Source organism: Pangasianodon hypophthalmus, chromosome 10 (assembly GCF_027358585.1).
Source record: "Pangasianodon hypophthalmus isolate fPanHyp1 chromosome 10, fPanHyp1.pri, whole genome shotgun sequence".
Lineage (NCBI taxonomy): Eukaryota > Metazoa > Chordata > Actinopteri > Siluriformes > Pangasiidae > Pangasianodon > Pangasianodon hypophthalmus.
In genome coordinates, this window is record NC_069719.1 from 4,802,188 (window position 1) to 4,824,429 (window position 22,242).

General features: G+C 38.1%; 1 protein-coding gene across 2 annotated transcripts; it reads left to right on the forward strand.

Annotated features, from left to right (window-relative positions):
• The first annotated feature begins 1,321 nt into the window (after positions 1-1,321).
• Positions 1,322-19,582, forward strand: entpd6 (ectonucleoside triphosphate diphosphohydrolase 6). Of its 2 annotated transcripts, none has more exons than XM_034308183.2 (14): positions 1,322-1,504; positions 2,201-2,524; positions 4,193-4,269; positions 6,123-6,266; positions 7,149-7,224; positions 10,654-10,689; positions 11,494-11,582; positions 12,374-12,453; positions 13,019-13,083; positions 13,620-13,718; positions 14,975-15,115; positions 15,215-15,271; positions 16,342-16,454; positions 17,585-19,582. In XM_034308183.2, exons 2-14 carry the CDS (start codon positions 2,272-2,274, stop codon positions 17,666-17,668), a joined length of 1,314 nt encoding a protein of 437 aa, XP_034164074.1. In that variant the 5' UTR covers positions 1,322-1,504; positions 2,201-2,271; the 3' UTR covers positions 17,669-19,582. The 2 variants fall into 2 exon arrangements, with proteins under 2 accessions (XP_034164074.1, XP_034164073.1); XM_034308182.2 differs by having other exon boundaries at positions 1,323-1,504; positions 13,617-13,718.
• The last annotated feature ends 2,660 nt before the right edge of the window (positions 19,583-22,242 follow it).

A 22,242-nucleotide genomic window follows, 5' to 3' on the forward strand; every position in this document is an offset into this window, starting at 1 on the left:
ATGGAAAAAGAAGAAGGTGGGGGCTTCATACACATACACACACACACACACACACAGACACACACACACGCAGATTGGCCCATTTATCAGGACTGATGGTGGTTAATTAAGACAATGAATAAGGAAACTGCCGAGGGTCAAGCGTGCCGCCCCTGGGCCGGGGCAACTTTAACAAAACTCACGATATATATATGAGACCAGCTGGTGCCATATTGTCAACGACACAAATGGGGCAGTAATTGGCTCTGCTGTGTATCAGAAGACAGGGAAAGGAAAAGCGAGGGAACAAGTTATATAGACAAAAACAGCCAAAGCAACCTGATGCATTTAGAACCAGCTGCTCTGTGTGTGTAGTAATATTTTTCATGAGTTTAAAGGGATGTGTTAAAGGGATAGGGTAAAAATATCATTTACACAATTTTGCCTCTTAGCCCAAATGTATTCGACACATTTGCTGCGTGATGTTTTGTAATTTTTTTAGGTTTTTTTTATGAATCAAGGTGTGTGTGCATCCTGCTTTGTGATGGCCTGACATCCCATTCAGGGTGTATTCCTTCCTCACAGCCATTGTGTCTGGGATAGGCTCCAGGTACACTGTGGCCCTGAAAAGGATAAAATGCTTACTGAAGATGAATGCATGAATAAATATTCCTTGTTTAATATGTAATTTATCCAGCAGAGAGGTATGAGTGCTTGTAGAATAATACATAATAGGTACACATACTAATAATTCTCAAAACCCATATGTTTTTTTTTTAAGAACATGGTAACAATGTAATGTTTGTTAGATGTTGTATGGTATGATGTGTGGTTTCGTGACTCGAGGTACCTAACCAGACCATCAAAAGGTGTAATTATCCTGTCAAATAATTAACCTTGCTATGATATAACCTGTTCCTCAAAGGATGTTCCAGTGATTATGACAGGATCTTTAAATGACTATTACAGTTTTTAGACAGAATGACAGGAGTTTTAACAAAATGCAGAGTGTAGTCAAAAGTCTGATGAGTAACACAATATTTTATAAAAACTAAAAACAAAATCTTACACCGTAACACTCCAACATTCTTTAAAATTAGTTACAAGGCTTCATCTGTGACCTTTTTCTATAAATATTTGATATATCAAAATTATGATAGGTTACTTTATTATATTATATATTATATATTACATATGTTACACATATATTACATAAGACGACATGTTAGGCTACAAGGAAATAAATAATATTTCAGCATGCCATCATCTAAACTAAAGAGTGTTAAACTCCCACTGTGAGCTGTGAGGTGTGTCACAACAAAGCCTCTGCGCTTTTCCACCTCCACGTCATCATCCCGCCCAACACTTACGCAATCATTGCGCGACACGGACAGCCTGTCACTATATTAGCTAGCAGTGTAAACACCCGAACGTTTGTTGATGTCTTCTGGTGAATTAACATGGAGGACAAACTGAATACGACTTCAGGAGGAAGAGGACACATGACCTGCCTGGTGAAAACGAGGTAATTTGCGGAATGTTTTTATTATTTTTTTTAAAAAACACCTACCGCTGTTATCTAGAGCGTTTGCTAAGGGTGTGTGCTAAATTGCTCTCTATGTGCTCCGTAGGCGCACTGCTTAGGGCGTGACATAATGACTTTTTTGTCCTACGTAGTGCACTGTACGAGTTAAATACAGAGCTGTTTGGGATACAGCCTACTACTACTACTACTCCTGCTCCTACTACCACTACTACTTTTACTTTCTCCTCTTTGTAGATAACATATACTGGTTTGTGAATATAAATAATTTTATTATGTAGTTATATAGAGTTATTTATGTAAATGTCTAGTCAGTCAGTACATATATAACTGTTTTATTTACTATTAATGGAGATTATGAATAGTTTTCTGTTTTAAAACATCTTCCTGTCTCCTCATTTTTGTTTAAAAATCTGCCTAAATGTGTAAAATATGATATAAGATTATAGAAATACATATTTTACTTTAGATGAGGACAATATTTGTAGACACAGAGGTATGTAAATCCACAAATTTAGGGACTTAAGATCAGAAATTTGTTAAAAAGATATATTGTAATGTTCAGTCAGTTACTTGTAACAGTGGAGTTATAAAAGCGTGAACTCCTGATGATACTCATAATGTAAATATTTTGGATATAAAGTACATATATTTATGTCTTTTTGCCTGTTTCTTTAGGTAGTGGACATCCCTGAAGACGAGAAACTCCGCAAACACACTGTCCACCATCACAGTATAACTCCATTACAATGAAGATCCCAAAGCTGGCCTTCGTCTTCCTGCTGGTGGCCTGCTTTGTGATCTACCTCACCTACGTGAAACGCCACTTCGAGAGCAGTTTCATGTCCAAGTCATTACTGGAGCAGCTTTGCAGAACAGACCTCCATAAGAGACCGACGTCGGCGGAGGTGGTCGGTGAAATGTTCAGCTACGGCATTATGTTTGACGCTGGAAGCACCGGTACGAGAATACACATCTTCCAGTTTAAACTGGAACCCAACGGTACGACCTTCTACTGCTGCATCACTGATCAGTCAAATTCCTTGTAGATTTTAAAAGGATGTTATTCGTAGCAGCATTACTGTTTGATTTATTGGAATAGTTTGGTTAAAAAATTGCACGGTTTCCACTAACCCTGTGTTTGAACATGTTTGGTGTCTGATGATTTATTTCTTTAATTTCAACCTGGTGCCATGATGTAGAAGTCAAAACCTCCATATAACTGCTGGTTAAAAACATTCTAAAGCTAATATCTCATAGTTGTAAAATAGTAATAATTTTTTTTTTTTTCCATAACACAATTTGGAATCATTCCACCCTCTAAGCCCAAAATCTGGAGGGTGGAATGTACAGGAAAGCTGGAGGTATTTGCAAATGCTGAATATTCCAACTAAACCGTGAATGAATCTGCAAGAGTACACACACACACACACACACACGTTAAAGTGGAATAGAGATTACTGCTTCCCTCAGATCTGAGTTATCCCTGGTTGGGAGTCAGAAGACGAGGAAGGGGGACAGGAGGAGGTCCTACTATTACTCTCTGGTTCTATGTCTCTCTCTCTCTGTGACGGAATTTGTCAACCTTTGTCTCTTTGTCTCTCGCTCTGTCTCTGTGGCTGTCTACACCTATGTTTTCGCCTATGTTTCTCCTAATATCTTTATAATCTTTCTCCTACTGTCTCTGTGTTTGTCTTTCTATCTCTGTTTGTCTCTATGTCTCTCTCTTTCTCTGTGACTATCTCCATCTGTCTCTACGTCTGTCTCTGTCTTTGCGTCTGTCTCTGTCTTTCTCTCTCTCTTTCTGGCTCTGTGCCTGTCTCTGTATCTGTCTCTCTGCATCTGTCTCTGTCTTTGTGTCTGTCTCTGTCTCTCTCTGTGTCTGCTTTCATGTTCCAGCCAAAGAAACAAGGTGTCTTCTTTTCTCAGATTGGATAAATACATGAATTGTCATTCATTCACTTGCTCATTCATTCACTCTTTCATTATATTATAGTTGGACGCTTGTCAGTATACCTGGGCGCAGCATCACAGTAACATCTTTGTGTGAGAAACACTGGAGACATTCATGTAATTTTATTAGGCTTCCAGCCTGCAACAACTTTCTAAGCTAAATCAGTTAAGTGCTGCATTGGGATTTATTTATTTTTAAGCCTATGACTGTAATATTATAATGGATACCATTTATCTCAATATTTTTCTAAGCCTAATAATTACACATGCACTTAAGCCTGATGAGGCCGAGAGCCCTGAAGAGCGCGCGTTTATTTAGCTCAGGCCGAAGTATTTGTTTATATGCGTTATTATATGATTACGCTGAAGTCACTGTGGTTAGTGAAGTCATAAACATACCACATTTCACACACAGGTGCGTCTCAGCATCTGTAAATATCTGAATATAAAACCGCATGGTGAAACTCCACGTTTCGAGCAAAGGATTGCTTCCATGTTTGCTGTTTTCCTTGCTGTAAAACCTATTTTCGCTCAGAAAGCACTCTGACTCCGTAGCATAATCAGATTGGCTTAATTAGAGGCTTAATTAAACAGAGCTGAACAGATTTACAGTTAGAGTTACACCCTGTAATTACACATGAGAATCTCTATCACATTGACTCATAGATGCTGGTATTTAGTTAAAAATCCTGACATGGAATTTTTGTGTTGTTGCAGCGTCTCCTAAATTGGGCTCCGAGACATTTAAAGCAATAAAACCAGGACTGTCTGCGTACGCCGACGATCCCGAAAAGGTAGGCCCAAACGCAGGAACACACTCCGGCAATCTTGTACTTCTTATATAGTCACATTAAAAAAAAAATCAGAGAATGTGAACTAAAATCTTACAGGGAAGAAGTGATGTTTGTAAGGGTTGTTTTTGTTTTGTTTTGTTTTAAAAGGAAATTCTGTTCATTGCATTCAAGGTCCTTAAAAATTTACCATGCACACACCTTAATCTTTTAAGGTTTTGTTAACAGACTGACTTTCATACCTGGTTAATTTCCTTGCCAAACAACATACTGCCGTGACTGACATTATCTGCATCTCATGATATGCAGTTTGTCATATTACAGAGAAACCGGAACGTACAAACTCCCATGTCCATGATGAAAAATGCAGTACTACAAAACACTGACACTGGAGACTCCTTCTGTAAATATCAATAAATGTCTTTTTACAGAAAACTCCATCATGTCAACTATTATATGTGTTTCTATGATAAATAACGAAACCATTTCGAAAACATTTATAATTAGATTTAGATTATGTGGGGTGTATGCCATAATATGTGTTGGAAGGAGAGCATTAATATAAACCAATCAGATTTGAGCATTCAGCATCACTGTGGTATAAGAAGATATGATAGTAATATTGTGATTTAATTATGTGACAGTAAACTTAAGGGGTAATATCAGTACTTCTGTAATGCTGACCCACTCCGTATCATGTATTGGGAAAACTTTAATGTATACTATACTGTGAAAAGTTTGTAGACACCTGACCATCACGTACACATGCACTTGTTGAACATCTCGTTCCAGATTTAGTTCCCCTTTGCTGTTATAATAAGCTCCGCTCTTCTGGGAAGCTTTCCACTAGATTTTGGGGCGTGGCTGTGGGGATTTGTGTTCATTCATCTACAAGAGCGTTAGTGAGATCAGGCACTGATGTTGGTGAGGAGGTCTGGGGTGCAGTCAGTGTTCCAGTTCATCCCAAAGGTGTTCAGTGGGGTTGAGGTCAGGGCTCTGTGCAGGACACTCGAGTTCTTCAATGCACAGGTGTATTACCTGTGCATTGTGTGCTAGGGCAGTGTCACGCTGGAACAGGTTTGGGCCTCTTAATTCGAGTGAATTCCACAAGGGAACACCATGCAAAAACATTCTGTACAATTCTGTGCTTCCAACTTTGTGGTAACAGTTTGGGGAAGAACCACATATGGGTGTGATGGCCAGGTGTTCACATACTTTTGGCCATATAGTGTATCTTGTTAGGAATTTTTCCGCCACCACCCCTAATCTAAACCCAGATAAAGAACAATTTTGTTTAAACCTGTCAGTCACAGTTAAAGGAAACTGCCGAACATGTCTTTTTAGAAACAGAACAAGCCTTGGAAGGTTTTAAGATCTTTTTAAGCTTGTAAGACAAAAAAAATAATGGAGTTTGCCATGTTACCAGAAAGTGCAAACTTCTCTGTCCTGAAGAAAAAAACGTTACAGCTTTACGTCAGAGTGTTACAAAGCGCCGACACATGAGTCTCCTTCCATAAATGTTAAATGAACATCTCCTTACAGAAAAATGTCACCATATCAACGTTTGATAAATAGCAACACGGTTTTTTAAAACTGTTTATTATTATTAAGTGAAATGCCCATCATACAAGTCCCTCCGAATGAGCCGTTACTATAGAAACGATAACGTATGAGAGCGAGCGCATTAAAGCGCATATCATTTATGTTACGACTGGAACTACAGTCAGAGCTGCTGTTACAGAAAATGAATCAACATGTTATGATTTGAGAATTCAGAAGTACTGTGGTGTAAGACGTGTTTAACGCGCACTGTTGTGACTCTGTTGTGACTCTGTTGTGACTCTGTTGTGCTGCAGTGTAAAGCAGGACTGTTGGCGCTGTTGGATGTGGCGAAGCAGACCGTGCCTCCTGCTCAGTGGTCCTCCACCCCTCTGGCCCTGCGAGCCACAGCAGGACTCAGGCTGCTGCCGGGAAAGAAAGCAACACACCTCCTCGACAAGGTCAGAGAATGACTACCATATACCATATATATAGGAACACCAATATGCCTGCATATTCATGCAATTATCCAAACAGCCAATCATGTTACAGCAGTGCAATGCATAAAATCATGCAGATACAGGCCAAGTGCTTCAGTCTGAGTATTTCAGAATCACATAAGACACACACACACACACCAGTCTCTAGAACAGGGGCTTCCAAACTTTTTGAGCAAATGACCCCAAATGAACATTATGAATTTTCTTCGACTCCAAGCCTTGAACACTGTACTTTCTTTTCTTTTTTTTTTAATTCCAGATGTATAATTTAGGACTACTGTAACATTTGAACATTTTATTATGTCAGTAACACACATATGTGTAACGTAAGTGACTTAAAAACTAAAGAAATATTCCTTGCACTGATTTACTACTCTAGTGGGATGTGCAGTTTATACTTGACACACAATTTTGCATGCGCATGCACAAGAGCAGCATTATTATTCACCTGTATACTTCATGTACATCTGGAAGATTTAAAGGCGACAGCAACTAAACGGCATGTCAGATGGGAGTTGGCTACGGCTATAATTGAGGGAATAAATTATATAAAGGCACAATGTAAAACTTAGCCAGGTGAAATGCTGATCTGCGAGTCTGAAAGTTATATATACAACAATAAATACGAGATCTGTACAGTTAGTAGTCGAGTACCGGTGACCCCATGACCAGAAATAGACATCGAGTAGAACTGATCTGAAACCTGAAACATTTGTCCTACTGATCATATTACACTCACATAGGAGATGGTTAACTGACTTAAGTTTGATGAAGGTGGTTGATTCTGTTGTTGTTCTTATTGTTAAATCTTTCATGATTTAGCTCTGTATCTGTCTATTCTAGGTGAGGGAGGTGTTTGATGCGTCTTCATTCCCTCATAGGCCTGACAGCGTGTCAATCATGGATGGTACAGATGAAGGTGTGTATATCTGTCACATCTCATGTTTTTTTCCTGCAGCCAAAGAGAAATGGTGTGGTATATAGTTCACTTTTTTATACAGCGTGACGTCCAAAACCACACTTTATACATCACATAGTGTATTATTTTGGGATACAGGTATAGTTGTTGTGATCAATCAAGTGCACTTATGAAATCCCCACAATGCACCACAGTAGGTAATGGTGTCAATAAGAGATCATACATCGCAATGTTTAAAGCTGGATTTACGCTGTATGATTTTGAGCCCGATTTTGTCAACACACACAAAAATCACACATTCCTTGGTTGTGAGTTGAGATCGGTGGTCTTAGACGGCGTAATGTGCCGCTCACTGGTGGCTGATTTTAGACAGACAGTCGACAACAAAGTTCTGGCAGTGTCAGAAACTTTCAAGTATGGCACAAGCCTCCACCGGTGGAAAAACACTGCAGCTTCTTCTTCAAGGTGAAACTGAAAAGAGTCTCGAGCAGCGAGCTCCGGCTAAACTAAACATCCAAACAAGACCGCTGGCTTAACTGGCAAGAGTTGTTGGTGTGTGTGCATGCAACATTCACTCCATTCTAGGGTGTGTTCAGCAAAGCCAGCAGTGTTTCCCTACTACATCATTCACTCTGGTTAAACCTGGTAAAGGAAACATGGTTATCTGCCGTGTAACCATCTCATAATGTGACAGAATCTGTTTGAGCTTGAATATTGAGCTTGAATAGTATCATGTAAGTACAACTAAAAATTAAATGGGTTTCTCTGTCATAAACTCCGCCCACTCAATTGAACTTCCTGCGCCTGAGTTCAGGTCAGTTCCTATTAGCCAGTTAACTGGGTGGAGGTCTGATCTGTCATTGTATAACACAGCGGTGGTAAAATTTGCTCTAACAACATAATGACAGATATTACTACTATTAATATTATTGTAAACCTTATTTACGTTTATAGCACCTTTATCGAACTCAAGGTCTCTTTAATTTCTGATTTCAGTTGTGCTTTTTGTAGAGTTGTGCCAAAGTAAGAATAGTGTGAGAATAAATATGACAGACATGAATCAGAGATAAAGTATACATGTCTCAGAATTGATTGCTGACAGAATGAGAACAAATAAATAACAGAGAACTAACAGCATGCCAGAACTAAACCAAAGGACATGAGAAACAGTTTTAATAGTTTAATTATATGGATAATCTTAACAGTAGAAACATACAGGCTATAGTGTAATCATCCACAACACATTCATAACCATGGCATTGTTTAACGTGAGTATTCCACAAACGATGGTTCATTTACCTTGTCACAGAACTTAGATTATTGCCGAAGCCTAATAGTGCTGAATTATTGACCACAGAGGGCCGTAATGTGCATAATATACTCTCAGGTCCACTTGAAGGGAAACGCATGACGTGTGGACTGATGAGAGCAAATTGTGTTGGGTTTGCAATCTTTTACTTGAAGAAATCTGTATGACTTGTTCATTGAGCATCTCGGGGACCTGTCAGCCTTTCAACATTTTTCATAGAATCTCTGCATTTTAACACCGGAGTGCACACCTACAAGTTATCGCTCAAAAACATGATGAGCCAATCAGCATGTGAATGTAGAGTGATTGACAGTTGTGCAGGTGTTTTGAACTCTTTGATACTAACTGGACCCCAGGAAGCTCCTCCCCTCCCCTTTATACTTTTAACAAGTATAAAGTTAACATCAGATTATTTATTAAGAGTGTCACTGAAAAATGGCTGAATTCTTTTTTTTTTTTTTGGTTAGGTTCCTAGTAAATATCATTAATTATATACTTGTCTAATCTTAGCCAAGTAAAACGTACAAGAGAAAAAAAAAATTAAATATGCCTAAACAAAGTGTAAAATCTAATTTTCTTTTCATGGTAATAATTAGAAATTAGAAAGAATTAGAAATAATTGAATAATTAGAAAGTGATTAAATCGCTGTTAGACTAACACCAGACAAGTGTCCTGTGGTTACCGTAAAACCTTGTATATACGTGCACTTGAGTTTCTTGACAGGAATTATGTTAAGACACTGGTGGAATCCTAACTTGACAAGATTGGTGCTGTTAAGGAATTAAGGAAGAACTTGCACATTACTTGAAGCACGTTGCCTGTGCAGTTGCAAGCGTGTGGGTATCTACAGTCTCTACCTGGTGCTATAGCGAGACGTCAGCATTACGAGCCCTCACGCCATCACATCGCTCCCTCACATATCGCTGCCCAGCATCAAAGAACGAGTTGCGGATTGAAATTTTGTTGTATAACGTATCCAGCGGCATCTAATGCATATATGAGGCTTTAATCCAATCCTCTAAAGTAGTTCCTCTGAGCAGTAACGAGTGCAGAGGATAATGTCCCCACTTAATCTGCACAAACGGATTATTTTCCATTAATTCACTAAGCATTAAATGTCATTTTCTTTAAAGATTTGTATTAAAAAAGTACCAAGGTCTGTGGCCTGGGAAGAATTTAAAGCTTTGATTTTACACTGGCGGCCCTGTATTCAGCTAGAAGAGATGAGTTATTACAAATGTACAGGCTTAATACTGTTAATGTGTGATGGAAGTTGTGTTTCTGTGTTAGGGATTGCAAACACGGGGCTGTGTGATGAACAAAAACAAACCCTCAACTATTAGTGCTGTGCAGCGAAAATGTGATCCTGCAGGACCCAACAAAAAAGTTGAACAGTTTACTCTCGTGCACAATTTTTTTTTTTATTTAGTTGATATTTAAATGAATAATTGCCAACGATTATACTGTTTAATTTATTAGTGAACAACACGTCACACATTTTAACAGGTAATAGTTAAGATTTAATGTTTTGGAACGTCCAAGGGACAAGTTAGTTCTTGTTTTCACTTACGTTATAGCAACGATAAACAGTCGTTCTTTCACCCTTATTTTCTTTTCTCTCTCTCTTTCTCTGTCTCTCCGCCTCTGTCTTTGTTTCTTGCTCTCTTACCAAGAAACCAGAAAGTATAAACTCTTACAAACGTCACAAACACTGTGACTGTTATAAAGCGCTGACACTCAAGACGCCTTCCATTAAATATTACATAAATGTAAATATTACATATTACGTAAAATAATATAACAAAAAAATCAATAATTCTAAGTTTTAATTTGTTAAACAACATTTTTTTTTAAAAAAAGTATTTTTTAAAAAATATCAGTCTTAGATTTTGTGGAGCATTTGCCTTACAAGTTCTTGTGTTTTGAGCTGTTACTATAGAAACAATAATGAGCGCATTAATAAAAACCCATCATATGTTACAGAAATAATGCCCACTTTCTGACCAATCAGATTCGAGAATTCAACCGCGCTGTGTTGTAATACTTAATATGAAAGCAGTCAGAGTTCCATATTAATTCTATACAATGATACAAGCATTATGTTTTTGTTTTTTTACAGGGGTGTCTGCTTGGATCACCGTAAACTTTTTATTAGGTGAGAGACTGCAATCTGATCATCTTCCATTCATAATACGAGTGCTTTATACAATTAATGTAACTGAATATTAAATCTTAATATTATTATATGTATCGTAATATTATTGTGTCTGTGTAGTTTAATGCCTATCTAAAATCCGTGATTAAATAATAATAGTAACTTCTCTGTAGTTATTAGATGCTGTGGTCTGTTACTTTTTTTACTACATCATTACGGGTTTATTAAATAGTTTTGCGAAGAGATGGAGGGTAAACATGTAATTCATCTCAAAACAGACAGAATGATGTAATTTATTATGATAATTTTTTAAATTCCTTTTTTTATTGCTTTTCTCTTTTTTCTTTATTTCCCCTGCTTTTTTTTATCCTTTTTCTTTTTTCTTGTGTGTTTCGTTTCTTTCATTTCCTTTTATCCCTTTTCTTTGCTTTGCTTTTTTGTTTTATTTTTCTTTTTTTTTTTTCAATTTTTTAATTCTTTTTTTTTTCCTGATTTTATTCTCTTGTTTTCTTTTCTCTTCTTTTTTTTCTTTTTTATTTCTTTTTTGACTGTACCTTTCCTTGTCTTTTATTTGTTTTGTTTCCCCCCCCCTTTTCTTTTGTTTCCTTTTCTTTTTGTTACTTTGTTTCATGTTTTTATTTTTTTTATTCATCTCTTTTCATTTGTTCCTTTTTTCCTTTCAATTTTGACCTTACTTTTTTTCCCTATGCAACTGTCCTTGGTTTTCTTTATGTTTTGTGTCTGCCTTTCTCTGTCTGTCTATCTCTCTCTCTCTCTCTCTCTCTCTCTCTCTCTCTCTCTCAGGTGGTCTTCATGGGTCTAAAGTTCCCACAGTGGGCATGCTGGATCTGGGAGGCGGCTCGACCCAGATCACTTTCTCGCCACAGGATGAGGTTAGACAGACAGACAGACAGACAGACAGGCACATACTGTACACACACTCTTACACACAGACACACAAACACAGACACACACTTACACACAATGGTAATGCCTCATAATGAATCCGTGTGTCACTTCACAAACTATCAGGACTGTCTTCTACTATAATCTGCAAATGTCCCACTAATCCCACAGGCCTGCTGAGAGAGAGAGAGAGAGAGACAGAGAGACAGAGAGAGAGAGAGAGAGAGAGAGAGACTGGGACTCAGACTCAGACTGAGAGACTTTCTTGTCTTTTTTTTTTTTTTTTTTCTTAAACTAGGTCACAGCATGTATAGGGGGATTGAGGACTAATTTATCCTGTCATTAGATGAGTCTCAGCCGTGTAACAGCTTTATGAGTGAAATTGGTTTTGTGGCTTATACATTTGTGTGTTTCCAGTCAGGTATTTTTGTCATTTATGTGATTTAATGCTTATTAAATGCCATTTTGAAATTGTTTCCTCGTATCAGCAGGAATTAGCATAGAAACAATAGACAACAAAAAAGCTAAAATCACATACATCTTGCACCACATCTACAGTTTTATATGTGTACATGTACATACAGTTATATACTATATATCTCCATAGTTTCATATGTTTTTATACATTTGTGCAGTTGTTTATCTTTAATTTATGTCTTAACACTCTTCTGCCGCTATACTGTCTTTGTCTAATATTCTCTATCGTCTCTTGTCACTGGAATTTCCCACCTGGGATTGAAAATGTCTTTCCTGTCTTTTATGCTACGATTCCTCGCAGAAAACCATCCAGACCTCCCCGATCGATTATGTGACGTCATTTCAGATGTTCAACATTAGCCGCACCCTCTATTCACACAGGTAAAGTGGGCGGGGCCTGGAGCTGGAGTGTGAAGAGCAACAAGACAGTATTGCTATTTTTTTTTTTTATTACTTAGTATGTAGGCTGTAGTGTTGCACAATAATATTAATAATATCTGTCTTCTCCCTGCAAACAGTCAGTCTTACAGTTTTAATCTTACACACCTTTTAGAGTAAGGTATTTAGGATCTGAATTTAGGAAGAGAGAGAGAGAGAGAGAGAGAGAGAGAATCCGCCTGTATATCACAGCTCTCACACTCATGATTAGACCGTAAGCACTCAAGCCCTTTAATTTACAGAGTCTAAGCAGAACCTTAGATTGCTAGATTACTGGTTTAATTGATGCACTCCAATTAACCCGAAGGATTGGGACGTATGACTGGTGACTTTAGCTTCAATTTAATATACAAAATAATGTGTTGTTGTTGCAAAGATAATATCTAATGTATTCATGATGATTTTTTTTGCTGATCCTTTTGGTTAACTTGTTCCTGGTTAGATAGATTAGTGACTAAATTAAACTATTTTAAATGATAATATTTGCTCCTTGTGTCTCTCTCTTCAGCTACCTGGGACTTGGTTTGATGTCTGCCAGACTGGCTGTGCTGGGAGGGGTTGAAGGACAGCCTGGTATGTGCTTTTTCAATCTCTACTCATCTTTGGCATTTAAAGACCTCATCCCCTCCTCCAATAAATAAGCCATTATCTAATCTCTTAACACCAAAGATTAATTTCTTGGAGGCCAGCTGTTGCACCGATTTAGCGTGAGCTCAGGCTCAAAGCGATGCTGCAGTTCACTGCTGGGATTAGCGTTTTATACACTTGAAATTTTAATCAGATTTTTTTATTTGTTGTTATGTAACACCATCCTGGTTCTATCAGTGTGCTTTGTTTCTTCTTCACTGCATGTGTATGCATGTCACTAGATAGCGTTATGGATACAGCACTGTAACTGACAATAATGTCCACAGGATGGCAGACATTTGCCACTTTGTCGATGTTAGACGTTAGAGGAGCACACATCTGAGATTCCTATTTATGATGACATTGAATCTGGTCACAAGTGATATTCATATTTGAGCTATAAGGAAAAGTGTAAACTGTGTCCGAGGTGTGCCAATATTCACTCTTCCAATGGTGTTTGATGCTGTTGCTTCCTCCAGTAGGGGGCAGTCAGGAGCTGGTGAGTCCGTGTCTGGCTCCAGACTACACCGGGGAGTGGGAGCATGCAGAGGTCACCTACACCCTAAAGGGCCAGAAAGCAGGTATGCCATAGTGGACCTGTCTCAGTTCACACCTACCACACTTCCCCTGGAGCCTAGAACCAAGTCAGTCCTACCTCTTTTTCCTACTGGTCCAGTCTCAATACATACTTTACTTAATACAGCCCATTTTCTACTCTATTTACCATCACTACTCTAGTGTGGCCAAGTCCCAAGTCCTCACTCCATTATTGGTCCAGTCCCAAATCCAGGATTCCTCATTCCTTCAGTGGCCCTGTCCCAGTTCATGCCATCTCACTCCTATAGTGGTCTAATCCCAATTTGGATCTTGCCCCTATTTGGCCATACCATGCTCCCCCAGTGATCTAGTCCAAATTCACCCTGCCTTACTAGTGGGCCAGTTCAAATTCACTTTACCTTACTTCCTCAGTGGGCCAGTTCAAATTCCCTCTACCTCTCTCCCTCAGTGGTCCAGTCCCAATACCCTCTAATCCCAAATACAATATACTCAACTCCCTAAATGGCCCAGTCCAAATTCACACCACCTCATGCCTCCACTGTTGTCCCACTTTGGTCATACCTTACTTCCCCATTGTCCTTGTCTCAATTTATTTTGTCACTCTCCTAGTGGCCCCAATTCACTTTACCTCGCTGATTCAGTGGCCCAGTGCCAATTCACTCTGCCTTGCTGACTCAGTGGGCCAGCCCCAATTCACTCTACCACGCTGATTCAGTGGCCCAGTGCCAATTCACTCTTCCTTGCTCACTCAGTGGACGTAGTTTCAGTTCACACTACCACAATGACCCAGTCCCAGTTCACTCTAGCTCATTTCCTCAGTGGGCCAGTAAATCTTCCTGTGGCCAATTTCCAAATTCAGAACCTGAGTGGCCCAAATCTAATTTAGCCCTGCCTCACTGTCCTGATGGTCCCAAGTCCCAACTGAGAACATCTTCATGCCCCCTGATCGTTTTCAATTCTTCAAATTCCATAATGGTGGAGTAAATGTTTAGTTGTGTTTGTGATTATACTCATTTGTACTTCAAAATAAAACACCAGTGTGTGTGTGTGTGTGTGTACATGATGCCCTGCGATAGCATCCCATCCTGGGTGTATTCCTGTCTTACACCTGAAGGGATAGGATGAAGATAGATTAATGTGTTAATGAATGAATGAATGAATGAATAATAAAATGCATTCATGTAAAGGTCACAAGGTACCTGCTGGGGTTCAGGCCAATCTTGTTATGTTTATTGTTAATCATGATGTGTGATTTAAACATTGTTTTTTTGTATTTCAGGAGAGCCCATCTATGAGTCATGCTTGAGCAAAGTGGAGAAGATGATCTACAAACGAGTGCAGAAAGCAGAAGAGGTGAAACAAATGGAGTTCTATGCATTCTCATATTACTACGACCGTGCTGTGGACCTGGGCCTCATCGGTATGCACTGTCCCTCTTAGAATGGCCGATTTATTCTCACCTATCTCACTGTGTCATCATAAACACTGCATCTGTATCACATTGGTCTCTCTGACTCAGATGAGAAGAATGGAGGCTCCCTTCGAGTAAGCAACTATGTAGATGGTGCCAAATCAGGTAAGATGAACTGTTTATGCTGTCTAATCTTATTACACACAGGACATAGAGTTAATTAGTTTATTTTTCACATTATATTTGAATTGAAACAAGAACTCTTGGGTTAAAATACACACATCAGCTTTAATATAAGAGGATAAAAATTAGATGCATAGAAAGCAGGAAGCTTTTTTAGGCTCATGTGTAATTGGGCAATTGGCTGTTTAGTTGTTTATTGGAAAGTGGTATGCTGAGGCATCATTAGTTCATATATATATATATATATATATATATATATATATATATATATATATATATATATATATATATATATATATATATATATGAGATTTATTTTGCTTATCTCAACAGGAGTTCATTTCGGTCTGCTAAATAGGAGTGCTATTAGAACTGTAATTCCTATACAGATTGTCCAGTTATAGATGACTTAAAGCTGACATTCTTTGGTTTAAAACCACTAAAAAAGAAAAAAAATATATATATATTTTAAAATAATATCTTTTAGCATGGTTTTCAGATGTTGAATGCACAAATGCACCTGCACGTTTACCATAAAAATCCCAGATTTTAGAAAAATACAGCTTAGAAAGAACCCAAAAGCAGTAAACTGGTGTTGTACTGTATGGCATTCATTTGCATATTGGAACCTGATTGGGTCTCGAATTTTATGACATAACACATGTGTTACTTTGCTGAGTTTTATCTACAAGTGCACAAGCCTTTATTTAAACAGTAATTTAGAGTGTGAAAGTGGCTGATTAGGAAGTGCTTAAATACAAAGACTTTGTCGAAATACTGTAATATTTTTCCTTATAGTCATTCTTTACCTTTACTTTTGTTTTGTCATTAATAAACTGTAATAAAACATAAGAAACTCCAGCTGTCCAGAAACCTTTGCGTGAATGTGCACAGATATTAAATTATATTTAATTCATTTAGCAGAGACTTTTGTCCAAAGCGACTGGCAAGTGAACAGAGAAGGCAGAGATGTTGAATAAGTGTGACATGTGCCTGAATGTTAGAAGGTAAAGTGTGTGTTTATGGATGAACTGTTTGTGTTCCATGTGCAGTGTGTAAGAACATGGAGGCTGGTGCAGGAGAAAACCCTTTCCTCTGTCTGGACCTCACCTACATCTCAGTGCTGCTGCAGGAGCTCGGCTTCCCCCTGGACAAGGAGCTGAAGGCATGCACACACACACACAGAAATAACACACACAAAAACACACACACACAGAGACATACACGCATAGAGATGGAGATACAAACACACACGGACCCAGAGAGAAACACCACACACAAAGACACACACACAAAGACAGACACACAGAGACATACACGCATAGAGATGGAAATACAAACACACACGGACCCAGAGAGAAACATCACACACAAAGACACACACAGAGAGACGTACACGCATAGAAATGGAGACACAAACACACACGTACCCAGAGAGAAACACCACACACAAAGACACACACACAAAGACAGACACACAGAGACATACACGCATAGAGATGGAAATACAAACACACACGGACCCAGAGAGAAACATCACACACAAAGACACACACAGAGAGACATACACGCATAGAAATGGAGACACAAAGACACACGTACCCAGAGAGAAACACCACACACAAAGACACACACAGAGAGACATACACGCATAGAGATGGAAATACAAACTCACATGGACCCAGAGAGAAACACCACACACAAAGACACACACAAAGACGGACACACAGAGACATACATGCATAGAAATGGAGATACAAACACACACGGACTCAGAGAGAAACACCACACACAAAGACACACACAGAGAGTCATACACGCATAGAAATGGAGATACACACACACACACACACACACGGACCCAGAGAGAAACATCACACACAAAGACACACACAGAGAGACATACACGCATAAAAATGGAGACACAACCACACACAAGCACCCAGAGACACACACACAGACATATGCATACAGAGACTGACACAGCCACACACATGGAGAAAGAGAAAGACAGTCAGAGACACACAGAGACCGACAGACAGACACTCACACACATACACACACACACACATACACACACACATACACAGAAGGAGACACCGACAAAGAGAAAGACACACAAACAGACAGATAGATGGAGGCACGGACAGCAAATTTGTGTGTGTGTGTGTAATGTACTGAACCTGCTCACTGCATGGTTTTTCTGCATTATAATGACTTTTATATGATAATTATCATCATCATTCTTTGCCATTCATCTTCACATTAACATGTTATTATTTGTATGTGTTTCAGCTGGCCAGAAAAATCAACGACGTGGAGACGAGCTGGGCTTTAGGAGCCACGTTCTATTACATGGAATCTCTTCGCAGACATTAACCAGGTCCAGTTTTAACATTTGAGCGCAAAAAACCTCACAGGCTTTTACGATGTAAGAGGTAAAGACCCTTATGAGCTGAGAATGAATCAAGCACCTGACAAGGAGAATGCTGATGTAGGATCAGCTCATACATATCTTTCTGTTAAACTGTTCGTGAATATAAACCCGAACAGCTGATCCCAGATCAGCACTCAGTCTGGGAATATGAGCGTGAAGAAGAAACACTAGTGTTGCACTAGATCCAAACTTTGTTTACATGCACACAAGAGCCCAACTAACACCTGTATATAAAAAGCATTACAATGCAAAACACACCCAGACACACAAATACAACTTTCTTTCCTTTTTTCCAAACACACTGCTAGGATTTCAGAACCTGACAGTATGCCAGGGCTTCTTCACACACCTGGAATAGTATAGAAATCTAGAAAATATTTCAGAAAAAAATAGTTTTTGGATATTTTCTTATGAAGGACTCAAACAATATGGATCTAAATTTGTCATCTTTAGACATTTTATTATTCTCTGCACTAATGCAGCTGCAAACGTCACATTTTATATATATATATATATATATATATATATATATATATATATATATATATATATATATATATATATATATATATATATATATATATATATATTATATATTTTACCTGTTCACGATACAGTTAATGAACCCCAGTGGTGCTTTACCACCTCACAGCTTCCCGCTTCAATCCCGAGCTCGGGTTACTGTCCGTGTAGAATTTCTGTAAATGTTCTTCCCATGTCCATGTGGGTTTCCTCGTTTCTCGGTTTCTTTCCACACAATAACAGTAGGTGGTTTGGCTGTGCTAATTCGCCCCTAGGTTTGAATGAGGGTGTGTCTGTGTACGTGCACGGTGTTCAGCTCAGGATGTACTCTCACCGCCTCTCACAAAGTATTTCCAGAATAAGCTCCAGATCCACCACGAATGAATCACGTGCTTACTGAAGATGAAAACTGAACATAGAAAGTCAGATCTGGAAGGGCACCAATAATTATATATATATATATATATATATATATATATATATATATATATATATATATATATAATGTGTGTGTAGTGTATGTGTGTGTGTGTGTGTTTACAACAGGCATCTTCATAAGTAAGTCTTACGAAATTCCAAAAAGTCTGAGAGTCAGTGAAATGCTCTAGACCTGCGTTCACACAGGACAGTGGAAAAGCAGAACACTACTGCTAATTTTTTTTTTTAAACAAGTTTGCAACTCTGAGCCATAATTCTGCCGACATTTGAATTAATAATTTCTTCATTTTTTGCAAATTAGTTGTGTGACGAATGGCCACGACTGGCTCAAGCAAATTCCTCACTGCAAAAAATGATTTCTTATTATAAATTAAATCTAAGTTTATTCAGCCTTATTTCAAGCTTAAATTGTTCCTATTCTACAGATATACTGCATACTGGTTCTTATTCTTCCTTCTAGAAGAATTAAAGCTGAAGCTTGAAGCTCGAAATGTCAAGCTTGAACTGAGTTAAAATGCCTAGGAATAGGTTTAATAATCTTATATTTGGTTTATTAAAATCTTATAAGAGGAAATACTAGCTACATTTGAATGTATTCAAGATATGATCTTTTCACTTGCTAAGTGCTTGCTCCTGTCCTTATTCAGGTTGTACAACATCCTCCCAATTTTCTACACTCAAAAAATGGAGAGAACAGAGGTTTTTAGAGAGTATTACAAAATGTAAAAATACATTTTGAACAAAAGTAACTTGAGTTAGAGTAGATGGTGTACATATTGGCGACTACCATGTCCTATCGTGACTTTTATTAAAAGCTGGACAGGGCATGCCAGGCCGGACGTCGTTAAGGTCTGGGCCTGGAATAAAACCTTCAGTTTTAACTAAATTATATTGATGCCTATTTCCTGGTTAACGATCCACTGGGCTAGGGAAACAAGAGGCAAACCTGAGCCCCGGTTTTTGATCGGATTGCCGACGGTTTGACATGACTCGGACATTCTCAAAGGCTTAAGACGTTAATTAGACTGTGTCGCTTACATGATCCTATCTTGGACCGACTCTTAGACTAACATCAGATCTTTGGTGTGCATGTAAACATAGTTACTATTAAATGCACTAAAAGTGATTCAAATGCCTGTGAGGCCAGAGAAAGGGGAAAATGCATAAAGTATTCAAAACACACACATCTCGATGCAAGGAAGCTAATAAAAATACATATAGTACACAAACTCTCTCACACACACACACACACACACACACACACACACACACACACACAGCTCGGGACTACTACAGACATGTCACTCAGTGAGTTTTATTCGAATTACTGGTAATTTGCGCTCTGGGGAAAAAAGTTGTTTCTGTATCTTGATTGTATCTTATTTGATCTTATTTGATATTGGTTTTCTACAGAATGTGAGATAAAATACCTCTTCTGTGTTGAATGTTCTTGATTTAAACAAGTATGTTTGACTGGTGAAACATGAACTGCTTTGCATTTGTACCATGACGAAGCATGCCATAATGTACTATTTTTTTTTTTTTTTTTTGGGAAATATAAAGCTGAAAAATTAACTTCATCATCGTCTCTGTTTGTTCTTCCACATGGGTTAACTGTAAACCGTGTGCAAGTAGTTATTTTGAAGTCCATCTCTTTTTTTTTTTTTTTCTTCACTTTCTTTCTCCCTCTGCATTTGCTCTGGAATAATCTAAAACACTAAAGACAAGTAAAGGTGTTATGACATTGCTAGATAAAATTTTCAATTAGAGGGGCTCTTTTAAAAATGTAAATACATTTTTATTTTGTCCAGGAAACTTATTTTAATTTATTCAGTGTTAAGAACTGTTTAATGATAATTTAGATGATAATGGAAAGCCCCATCCTGCTTCTTTGGTGGAGTTTTCAATTTCCTGGAGGAACCTAAAACTAAAAATAGAATGATTTCACTTTTTGCAAAATTATTCAACCCCCTGGAATTGATCAAATTTGTCTGAATAACAAATGATAAAACACATACTCTTTCAGTCAGTATTTTTTATTTCAAACTCATTCTCTTACTTTTCTTTTCAAAATTAATTATTGGTCAGCAAGTACTTCAGAGAGAATCAAAAACTAAAAAAATGCTGCTTGCATAAGTATTCAATCCATCAGTCTGAAGGAAAGAAGTGAAAATGAAGACTAAGGAACATTCTAAGAAAGTTAAAGATAAGATAATGTGTGAAGTTTTTTTTTTTTTGGTGTAATGAGACCAAGCAAGATTTAGATACTGTATTTGGGCAAGATACAAAGTGCTGTGTTGTGCACACCTAACGCAGACCATACCTCAATTAACATCATCCCTACAGTGAAACGTGGGGCATCATCATGCTAGACACTTTTCATGCTCAGACCTCTTTCATGCTGCGAGAGAGAGAGAGAGAGAGAGAGAGAGATTGATTCATCTTTCAGCAGGACAGTGGTCCCAAACACAAAGCCACAGCAACTCAGGAGTTGAGGTTAAAGTTAATGTTCTACAGTGGCCAAGGTAGAACAAAAAAAAAGGTTAATGTTCTACAGTTGTCAAGTCTAAGTCCAGATCTGAATCCCACTGAAAATCTGTGGCACTGTTTGATAACTGAAGTCAATAAAACAACATTCCACCAACCTAAAGAACCTGGAGCAAGTCTGTCAGGAAGAATGGGTGAAAATCACTCCCAAACAGTTACAGTATCCAAAGCTGGTAGGAACTTACCCCAAGACACTTAAAACTGCAAAAGGTGTTTCTACAAAATGCTAAACTGAAGGGGTTGAATACTTATGCAAAGAACATTTTTCAGTGTCATTTGTAGTCCAGATGAATCTGTTGAATACTTTTGCAAAGCACTCTATATAATTAATTCCCAGTTATATATATAACAGAAAAATAACAATAATTCTAAGCCTCCAAAAGGCCTCAACAGAGTTAAAACCAATCTTTATTTCGTATTTATTACTGACAATAATAAAATGCAAGGCAAGCTAGGCTAACTAGTTAGCTGAAGCTAGACTGATGAGTGTTTTTATGGTTACAGTGTGCACGTCGCAGGAGCAGTTTCTTTTTTGTGTGTGTCAACACAGAAGCCACTTTAACTAGTGTCTTCTTTGATTTAAAAAATTAAAATAAAAGTATGACTTGAAAAACTGTCACACGTGAAAGCACTCAGATGTGGCCCGGATGACAAACCAGCATTTTAAGCCCTCTATTGGGTGCTGTGACTGGTGTACAATGGACATTTGTACTCTAGATGGCAGTGTTTGCTTATAATGTGGTGGACCAACTGTCCACTTTACTACAGAACATACAGTATAAACAAAATAAGTACAAAAACAAACCCAGGTTTTTTGTCACTTCTGAACAGTGACTTTGCTATCCAGAAAGATGATGACAGACTTGGATACATTTGCTACACATGGGAAAGTCAAGTGTTGTTCTTTCAGCTGCTCCTGTCAGGGGTCACCACAGCAGATCGCCTTCCGTTGTCCGCACAGGTTTTACGCCGGATGCCCTTCCTGACGCAACCCTCCCCATTTATCCAG

What these genes read in the sequence shown, in the direction of transcription:
- entpd6 (XM_034308182.2), top strand. Translation starts at nt 2,272, where the DNA reads ATGAAGATCCCAAAGCTGGCCTTCGTCTTCCTGCTGGTGGCCTGCTTT. An exon ending in AGGGGTTGAAGGACAGCCTG is followed by an intron (nt 13,084 to 13,616) that starts GTATGTGCTTTT and finishes TGCTTCCTCCAG; the next exon opens with TAGGGGGCAGTCAGGAGCTG. An exon ending in CCCTGGACAAGGAGCTGAAG is followed by an intron (nt 16,455 to 17,584) that starts GCATGCACACAC and finishes TATGTGTTTCAG; the next exon opens with CTGGCCAGAAAAATCAACGA.